Consider the following 10,905-nt stretch of genomic DNA (forward strand, 5'->3'; position numbering starts at 1 on the left):
CTCAACCCCGGAACTCTCTTATAGCCGGAATTGAAAGTTTCTCTAAAAATCGTTCCCAAACCCGGAATTTTCCAGAATTTCCAGAAAAATCTGGCTTTGGGGACGATTTTCTGGAAAATTCTGAGAAATTTTTGCCAATACCTGGAAGATTCCGGAAAATTCCAGGGATAGGGGAGTATTTTTCTGGCTTTGAGAGATGGTGTAAAGTACATCTCCGGAACTTCCGAGAACATTTTTCCGTTACCCGGAAATATGTCATTCCCGGAAGTGCTCTGCATCAATTGTTCCAGCTAACAGAGATATAGTCTGAACTTAGATAGTAACTGTATTATATGATGTTACAGGGCTCCTATGTGTGTGAATATGTGGGAGAGATCATTACTGATTTGGAGGCTGACCAGAGACAGGATGACTCTTACTTGTTTGATCTTGATAATAAGGTAAATCTTGAAACTTCTTCATATATTATTATTCACATTTTGAACCAATACTTCTCACAACCCAGGATTTACATAAACCATCACAATACACCACCACCACACCATGTTTACTGAAAACACACAAAACCTTAACACTATTCCATCCCATAAAATAATTTCCATGCACCACCACAGTCTCTACATACAAACATGCTTATTACACATTGATTTCCCCATGATTAGTTAAAACATTCATAACACATCTTCCCATTCTTTAACATTCTTTACAGACCATCATCCTTCCACTCACAGATACAAGTGTCAAATTTCTGACCATAAGTGTACAGTATTTACCCTATTTAGTCCTCTAATAGATAACATCAACATAGGTGACCCCAGAGCTGATGATCCTGGTCAAGGGTTCCTCTTAGTCGAGAAGACTACTGGATAACGCCTTTATTATGTTATATATACAGTAGTTTACAGTAGTTAAGTTTTAGTTTAATTGTATTATGTTCAATGTTATAGATTATTTTGTGTTTAGTGAAGTATTGGAGGTAGGAAACAAAATTTTCTATTCATTGTACAATTTACCTGAGAAATTTTCATTACTACTAAATTGTGCTTTGTAAATCTGAAATTGTCCTTAATTTTTGCAATTTGTAACTAAATTTTTTTTAATGTGGTATAATTTTAATTATCCATTTTGAGAGAGAAATTTCTGCACCCCCTTACCACCCTCCACATTTTGTAGCCCTTCCTTTGCACGTGTTGACATTATTAAACTGAGGTACAGCATAACCTTCAGTGAATGATACTGATGTAAAGTTTTCTTTCAGGATAGTGAAACCTTCTGTATTGATGCAAGAGCATATGGTAATATAGCTCGCTTCATCAACCATCTGTGTGAAGCAAACCTTACACCAGTCAAAGTCTTCATTGACCATCAAGATCTAACCTTCCCAAGAATTGCTTTCTTCGCAAATCGTGATATTGAAGCTGACGAGGAGCTTGGGTTAGTTGTTTAGGAACATATTACTAGTGGCCAGCCTTCAAGTTTCATAGGCTTTAAAACATCATAAACAAATATGTGTGTGAGAAATTCTATCTATTAATGTTGTTTTCAGGATTTACAAGAGGATGCCTCATACACAAGGACTGCAGTCATGCCACACATGTTGCTTGAACATATACATCTTTTAATTTTAATTTTTGCCATAATTTCCCCATTAAGATGCATCATGTACAGTCAACAAAAATATTTTCTGCACCCTCGGGTTTGATGGCCTTTGTAATGATCATTGACTGAGTCTGTGTTTATGGGTAAGGTTGGTACTTCTGATTGTGTGATCATTGTTTAACCACTACAATACTTTCTGTATAACACATTTAGTTAATTCAGAGAAATTAACAGGAATACATAAAACCCATACCTGTATGTTTGTCAGAATTCTTGGTAGTGTGTCATAATGTATAACACAGTAAAGGTGCAGAAAATTTTATTGTTGACTGTACTTTGTACATTACGGTTTTTGGCAGCTGTAATTTGTAAACCTCATCAGTTTTACTATTTTATCCCACATGTCTGCCTTTGAGGGATGGGTAGCACCACAATATTTATAATTTCTATCTAGATTATCCTGTATAAACATTTAATGTGTACTGTAGCCGAACTAGACAAGGCAAAGTCACCTTTATTCTTGCTGATCCTCAGTCTGACTGTGGGGTTAGTAGTGGTTCTTGGATCATTTATGGAAATGTAGATAGCTTTTTGTATAAAAAACAAGTTATGTTATTTATCAGATACAGTCATCATCTATTATACCTGTAGTAGAACAACAACAACAACAGAATGTACAACTGTTGGTTTTGAATCATTCTGACAATCTGCCTCAGTTGACATATACTGGTGTCAGGATGGTAGCCTGGAGGGTACTGATCCTTTGAGGACTTCCTGCCTATGTAAAGCAGCAAGAGAATCAAGTGATAATTTTTCTTAAAATATTAATTACGAATACAGCTTCCTACACTTACCCTGTGACTTGAATAGATTTCACAGGCATCAACTTTGTGCTTGGGTTCAAGACACCTTGCTGGAGTTCTCTTTGATAATACTGCTGCTACTTCCATCTCTTCCCAACTGTACCTCACCAAGCTGTTTATGGGTTCATCTTTACACTGAAAAATGAGAAGTGACTAGAGACTCTGCCATCACTGAACTGTTCAGAGAGTGTGAAAGATGGACTGGACACCTCCAACCTGCTGTGACCCTCCCACCTGCTGTGACCCTCCCACCAGGAAGTAGTTAACATGCTGTATGACTATCCAAGGGTCTTGTTACATGCTCATTAAGGGGATCTCGAGGCTGGAGAAGACAATGTTTAAATGATCAAAGAACCAAGGAAAATAAAGAAGGAAGAAACATCAATAGAGACAGTTAATGGGGTGTACAGTAGGAAAGTCCAAGGAACCATACAACACATGCAAAGGTTGATGGAAACAACTCAACTTTTACAGTGGATGAAACCAAGAGTGTTATTAAGTGGGACATTTAATCAAGATAATGAAGAAGATGCAAGTACAGTACGCCCCCCAAGTTCTCGTATTTTTACTTCGCAGTTCTTGTTTATTTGCGGATGACACCCTGGATGTACCCAAGAATGTCTGTGGGTAGTTTTAAAGTTGCTGGCATTTTCGTGGCTGGGACAGGGAGCCATTTGTTCCAGAAACAGTAATTTCCTTTACCTGTATTGTAAATATATGTGTGTGTGTGTGTGGACACACACACACACACACACACACAAAACACATACAAATAAATAATAATGGGAAAATACTCTCACAAATAATCAGAAACAAATTTATTAAAAATGTGACAGCCTACCCTCAAGTCCGTGCTCTATTAATTTGTTAATAGAGCACGGACTTGAGGGTGACACACACATATACAATACCCCCCCCCCCCTTTTCCGGTCCGCAAATGCTATTCACAGATTTGGCAATTCGCGGCCATTTTGAGAACGTAACCCTGGCAAATTTTTGGGGCCCCCTGTATAACAAATATCAAGTTATAATTGCTTAAACAAAACAATTATTAGAATGCAAGGACTTTACCAGCTGTTCCCTTTCTTATTTTTGATAATTTAAATGTTCATGAATGAGTGCAGTCTTATGTGTCTATACTTATTAGATGCTTTATTTACTAAAGTATAAATACCGGTTTATGTAATGCCAGACTGTATGTTCGTGCTTACTCTTGGTTCTGACCACCCAGCGTTGCAGCAGAAAAAGGCTTGATAGAAAGAAGTAGTTCCATTTCAAAATTGTTCCCTTTAAATTTGTGAACATCAGTCAAACAAACTCAACAAAATCTCTTTGGAAAAGTAGATGCTTTTATGCATTCTACAGTCTTCTGGACAGAGACCAATCTAAGGTGAAGAAAGTTATTTGATAATTATAGAATGGGGAGAGAATTTCCTTTTCTAGATTTATCATTTCGTTTGTAAATGGAACATTTTTGGGAAGATTATTTGTTGAGATTTAGGTAACCGATGAGTAGAACTGGAGTCCATTCCCTTAGTTCTACTGAAATGTCAAATGTTACAGGATTTGGGTAAAGAGCATTCGAGAGCGCATTCTAGAGGACAGGTTGCTGAAACAAAAGCAAGTGATCAGACCCTAGGGCTGGACACTCTTTAGTCATGTAAAGGTTTGGGTAAGTAATAAGGAAAATGTCAGACATAATTTATGTCTTGTGGATGACCAGAGGTGTGGGTATGCTTCTGCATCAGTTTTTTTCATGTCAGTGGAGGTGGGAAATTCTCAGATATTCTTCTCACATAATTAATCAGTTTGATATAGGTATTTGTGAGGCATCCAGTTTTTTTGACATCATGACGCTTAGGAGAGACATCTAAAGCAAAAGAGTTTGAAGACTGAGTTAATCAATTAAACAAAGAACATTAGTTAGTGGGAATGATCAATCACTCCTAGATTTTGTCTCTCTGGGGTCCCAACTCTTAATTCCATGCATCCATCTGAGTCTCTGCCTTCTCCTGGCCCTCCTACCTTCATTTCTACCATTTGATGTCTCTAACATTACAAACAACTATAATAAAGAAGGACTTTTCATTGAGAGACAACTGAACCAAACTAAGTTATGTCCAGGAGCTTGAGGGTAGTGCTGCAACAATAGTTTACTGTAAGCAGGATTCTACTCATTCTGGCTGTAGTAATAGTTATAAGTAGGTCACTCATCCTTTCAAACCTTGTCCTGTATAGTGTAGGGTGGCTGGGATCAAGAGTATAAACAGACACGTCCTTCATTTACCGTCTTTAATTTATTTATGGCTGTAACAGACATGTCATGCTTTAGTGTTTCTTTTCCACGGTGACGGCCCCAAATGTCTACATGGTTATTCCCTGCTGAAAGGAGGATAGAATTAGTAATTTGAGAAATGAAGAATGTGGATATTAATTTCCATCATGGGAGAAGTTTTTAATTTTATCAGGGACAGGATATGTAACTGTGTGAAGTGAGAAGACAGTAGATGGAGTTAATATATGTGCTTCTGCATCCTGTACAGCAGAACTGCTGAAGAAGGATGATGCAATGTTGGCAAGGCAACTAGAGGCATCACTGAATTGCAGTAACTATTGGAATGTAGAGTATCAAGCAAGGTTTTTGCCATCAGTGTTTTTAGGGATAATATGTGAAGGCAGTAATGTACCTTTATGTACTGTATTTGTGTTACAGTTGGTGGGAGTGGTGATGAAATAGTCACATTTTTGGTAGAAGAAATTCCAAGTATCATTGGTAAGGCCCCCAATCCAGGTCTGAGGTATCATCATCACTGCTCCAAGATGTGCATGCAGTGTACACAGCCTCCCCGAGGGCAGACTTGGGTTTTTGGTTAAGTTATGAAAGGCAGTTCTACAATGCCTCATAATTTACCTGTAAATTCAACAAGTATAACTAATACTTTAGAACCCTCACTGTTTAAAAGGTAAACCTAAGGAAAAGAGTAATGAAGTGTTATTGATGATGGTGAGAAAATATAAAGAAATTGAGTTGAGTACAGAACATCTTTTTGAAGATTGTTGCTTAAAAGACTGTGATAAGCCACTATTGGTCTGCTGTGTGACTGAAGACAAAATTTCTTCAGTCACTGGGATAGAAAAGGATTGTGGGGACAAACTTCTAATTTATCTTCAGGTGCTCCATTGTGGCTCCTCCTCAGGCAGAAGTATTCTGTCAGTATACCAACTATATCTAGTGTGGCTTGTCATCTGAGGTTCATGTTTTAGTTCTTGCTTAAATCTTCATCGTAAAACCATATTAGAAACCTCATCCTTCCACCATCAGAACAAATAGTGTAAATAAAAATTCTCTTATTATATAAGGGTTAACATGTGAGATACATCCACTACATTGATATAACATGTGACTTCTTGGTTCACAGGGCTTACTATTTAATCACTACAAGCTGCTCTATGAACAAGTCATGGTTAAATTTTTTCCAATTCAATTTATGGTTGGAAATGAGTAAACACACAGTCCCCCCACCATTTGCTGCCACTCATTGTATTTTATATCCGTAACAGATGTTTATGCCATATTAAGATACATAAGAGTTTTGTACATGAGTTCTGTGTAAGAGTAAACATGTATTGATATTTCTGGGCATTGTTTTAGCCCTTTCCTGTCACTTTCTACACTTGTCTTTGTAGTCCTTGGTCCACCTAGAACTAGAGGGGAAAGGATTAACATGACGGTAGATTTATATTTATTTAGGTGTATAATGTGTGTTGTTGTTTTTTTCTTCATGGACAGGTTTGACTATGGGGAGAAGTTCTGGATCATCAAGTACAAGCACTTCACCTGCAACTGTGCCTCTGAAAAATGTAAATATTCCAGTAAGACCATTCACACAACCCTCGAGAATTACAACAAGAGAATAAGAGAACTGCAAGAGATGATGTAGAAACTGTGTCGTGAGTCAGTTACCCATTTTCAGTCATACAGTACTAACATAAGTCTATCTGGTGTAGCAAAAAACATTAGAAATCTTTTGAGTAGATCTGGGAAGAACCAAATGTAGCCATGTTTACATACTGTAGTGATTGTTTAACAGTGGTGTGAAAGTTAATTAAAAACTGTCCAGAATCACACTTACTGTCCTACCTTACTCCTTACTGTAACACAATCTATTCAAAAAAGAATCTACTGAAATTGTCTATTTATTTATTTTTTCTCAACGTTGATTGTTTTGTTGGCGTTTGACTCGGACTTATTAAAAAAGTTGCTCACTACTTTTAAGAAGGGTACAGACAATTTAAATTTTATAGTGAAACCAAAGACATGACTGACTTTTGACTAAAGCAATAATCAAGGACATTGTTCAAAAGCAAGTGAAAATTACTTAAATTTTTATTAAATCAATGAATTGAGGGTTTGTTGGATATGCAGTACTTGTCAGATGATATTATAAAAAAAATGTTTTAAATTCACCTGTAATGAGGCATTTTACCTTAATGAACATCATATTGTGTTGTATTTATGGTATTGCTTCTGGGTTATGTTGTTATCTCATGAAGAGAATTCATTAGAATACACAGTACTGTAATGTATGTACTGTAGTTGTAGGCTATCTCGAAAACATTGGAACTACTGTATTTCCTAATTTTCCTCAGGGTGATAAGAATTCTTTTGGTTTCACTAGGAATTTATTTTATAACTTCGGATATTTGTAAAGTTTTTAGCATGACATAATAAGGCGCAAAGTACAAGCAAAATTTGTGTGAGTGTTGGTGATGGTGTGAATGATGAAGATGAGGGTGATGGAACTGCTTCATTGTCAGGCATTGTTCCTTTTAAAGTACAATGTGAGATAAATTAGATTAACTAGTTTTATTAATTTTTTTCTAATCTGTCTACCTAGTTGATACACTTGTGCGTGTTAAGTGTCAAACCTCGAATGATGTGAGTTTGAATGTACTGTACTATCTACACATTACTGTATTTGTACGTATTTAATACCTACATCCCAGTCAACAGTTTTTGTAGGATACATTTATAAGTTAATTTATTTCCAGACAGTAGTTCTGACTGATCAATCGCATCTTAAGTATATTCCAGCACAGGTTATCGGTCTCATAAGTTACACACTAGAGGAAAATGCAACTGTAATTTTTTTAATGTTTCACCATCTACTTCTAAACAATTTTTGCTTTGCCAATCTGAGGGAAGTTTTGAATGCTTTCAGTCTGTTTGAAATAGTTAACCAATCTTCTGACAGTTGTGTGAGTAATGTTCTTGCTTTGGTGTTGTTGATTAAATTGTTTTGCAACTAATTACTGTAGTGTGTTGCATCTAGCTCTGCAGACATGAAAATTGAACTGATTCTTTCCTCTTGTGTTTAAATCTGTCATCTTCATTGAAGTCTTATGATTCCTTCCCCTGAAAAAGAGATTATTAATTATTCTGTGATGCATGACCTATGAGAGACCGTGTACAATAAATGCTTTGTTATCTGGTATGAGTGGAGAATGTGAGGTGCCAGTTAGTTTTATATACAAGTTAAGAGAGTTGCTCCTACCAAAGGAATACAATACATTAACAGGACCCACCAATCAAGTAGTGGTGGTATTTTTTCTTGAACTTTTATCCACTATAATAATATTGTACTGTTATGTTTGACACTAGAATTTGGATGACTTGTATTGCATCATCCAAAATACTTATGCTAGTGAACAGATGACAAATATATAGTGTCCCAGTCTTTAAAAATTCACAAAAAAAAAATTTGGGGTTTATCTGCCTGGCTTTTTAGGTAAAAATTAAATATATTATAGTATGAAAAGATGAATGTTTTTAAATATGTTTAAAAATACAGCATTTTTCAATAAAAATCTTGTTATATGTGATGTCACCACTGTATTTAATACGAGGTGTGTATAATTATAAAGCAATCTTACACAAATACATGCAAAACAAACAAAATAATCTGAGATCAAGGAAATTGTCGGAGATAAAGACATTTACTTCTGGTTGTTATTTAGAGTCGATGGGTAAACTCCTGTTATAGTGGTGATGTTATTGTTATATTTACTATATGGTGTCTATAATGTTATACATTATACATATAAAAAAAATTTATATATGTTTTTGACCAGAAACACCTTAAAAAATCTATAAATAAAAGATAGTAACATTTACACGCACTTTATTGTCTCGTTCAACAAGGTTGGGATGGGCGAGCTTCTCCCCCCAGGTGCCCTAAAGTGTTAATCTAATGTGGGTAGTGACTTTGGCATACAGCATTACTTACAATACACTTAAAACTACAACTGTACAGTTTTCTGCATAAATAAACAGTATAATTGCACTCCCACAGCAAAAACATTGCAGTTTTCACCCTTCTTGAGGTACAGTAGCTGCATATTTATCTTTTCTGTTACCAATAACCCCTTACACTTCTCCCCTGATTTTTTGGTCATCTTTGTTGGAAACCATAATGTTTGGATGGGTAGAGAATCCACTGTTCAGAAGTGCAGTACAGTACTAACCCCAATACAGTACAGTACTGTACCACAAAAGGCTGCCTGCCAATCTGTACCAGATGGCTCCAGCAGACACTGGATGGTAGAATGGTAAGATGTGGAGGACTATCATTTTTGTTGGTTAGTAGAGCTCAGTTGCTGGATAACAAAGCCTTTACAGAACTGTATTATAGTAAATAATTTCCTTCTGAAAAATCCTTGGATATTGTATTTCTTATGTGTAAAATTTTCCTATACATGTAATTTAATCACTTATTTATTATGTTAGATATGACATGCACGGCTCACAAATAGTATACACATATTGTATGTGCCGATTGGTTCAACATTTGTTTATTAATTTAATCCAAGGGTCTCTTGAATACTACTTAGTGTGATGTACTAAAATGACAAGGCATTAAAAGAATGGTGTAATTGCTCACAAGATGATACCAAGTCTCCTCTTAGAATGCTGCTGTAAATATATTATCCCTGAATTTATTAAGAAAAGTCAGTTCAAGTGACTGACATTCCTTGCACTATTTATTGAATAAGATGTATTCAGGATTATGATAACTGTTAGTCACCTGTGGGTTTCTGTTATTTGCACCTATTTAGCCTTCTCATTTTTATGTAGCTGTTATCTAAACTGCTGCCTGTCTTTCCATGTATTGTATTTTTAAAAAAAAATCTTAAAAGATTTATAATAGTTGTGTCTTTCCTAGAGAAGTGTTCACACTAATAATTTATATTTTGCAAAATATTACTGTACTGTAATAATATCCTTTCCAGTTTCTACTTTAAAACTATGTGAGAAGGCTACCAATTAATAGGTGTGTGTGTGTGTGCCTTGTAATGATGACTGTGTGTAGACTAAAACACACCTCCCTCAAGGGGGAGTTAACAAAACTTGAAGTTGGCCAAAGACTTCTAAAATAAATATTTTATAATATGATAAACATTTTTATAGGTTTATGACTACTGGTGTTTATTCTTTTATAGTTATCATCCATTGAGTGTACGATTGTTTCTTTGTAATTAATGGATTGTGATGCCATCTGTTTCAAATTTAAAACTTCTAATTATTACTGTTATTATGGTTTAGAGTACCAATGTACAATTTTATTTGTTTGATAATTATATTGTTTAATGATGCACGAGTGTTTCATGATTTATTCTATTTGAAATGATATATGAACAATCATATGATTTCAATTAATGGACTACTGTATACTAGGGTTGCCAGATTTTCCATTTCAAAATGCTGGACACATCTCTTTGGGGGGGGGGTGCGTGTGTGCAAAAGATGTTATTGATTTTCATATTAAAAGTAGATGAGAAAACTTTATTTTTAACCCTTTTTGCCTCGGGGAGGAGGGGGGTATTGCTGCAGTAACCCTCCCACACACACACAGGGTTTTAGGAAAATCAGAAAAAATATTTTGGGTAATCTAAATCCCCAAAAAAAAATAAAGCAAAATTTTCTGAATAGAATGGTACAGTATATAAGACAACATATGAAACATTCAATTTAAATGTCTCACGAGGTGACATATTTTGCTGCCCCACTCTCAGAACTGCCAGGAGTACAATGAGATAGATTCCCACTAGCCTCATAATTTTACTATGTAGGTTTCATAATTTCTTAGTACAGTATATATCTTATTATTATAAACTAAATCTTTCTCTGTAATTTTGGTTCATGTAGATTATATAAAAATACATTTATTTTTTCAAAAATTTATTGTGCAATAATTCCATCACAAGGTTATCAACATTTGCATTTTACATTGAATGAAAAATACAAGAAAGAATGTTACTGAAATGTGAAAATGCAATGAAAAGCATCTGTAAGAAGTGTACATCTAAGTTTCATTTAATAATATTTTCACAATTTTTCAAGTATGATGGAACAAAACCAGAGAAAAAATAAATAAACAAAATG

At 35.1% G+C, this 10,905-nt stretch overlaps 1 protein-coding gene across 3 annotated transcripts in view; it reads left to right on the forward strand.

Annotated features, from left to right (window-relative positions):
• LOC121857779 (histone-lysine N-methyltransferase EHMT2-like) overlaps window positions 1–10,303 on the forward strand; it is a 30,378-nt gene extending 20,075 nt beyond the window's left edge. For 2 of the 3 annotated variants that reach the window (XM_042353966.1, XM_042353967.1), the window contains 3 exons: window positions 345–440; window positions 1,259–1,434; window positions 6,253–10,303. In XM_042353966.1, coding sequence (XP_042209900.1) covers window positions 345–440; window positions 1,259–1,434; window positions 6,253–6,403 — 423 coding nt within the window. In that variant the 3' untranslated portion in view covers window positions 6,404–10,303. Of the gene's footprint in view, window positions 1–344; window positions 441–1,258; window positions 1,435–4,025; window positions 4,135–6,252 lie in introns of all 3 variants that reach the window. The other variant, XM_042353968.1, reaches the window with a different exon arrangement.
• The last annotated feature ends 602 nt before the right edge of the window (window positions 10,304–10,905 follow it).

This window comes from Homarus americanus, unplaced genomic scaffold, assembly GCF_018991925.1.
Source record: "Homarus americanus isolate GMGI-L3 unplaced genomic scaffold, GMGI_Hamer_2.0 scaffold16712, whole genome shotgun sequence".
NCBI classification, from domain to species: domain Eukaryota; kingdom Metazoa; phylum Arthropoda; class Malacostraca; order Decapoda; family Nephropidae; genus Homarus; species Homarus americanus.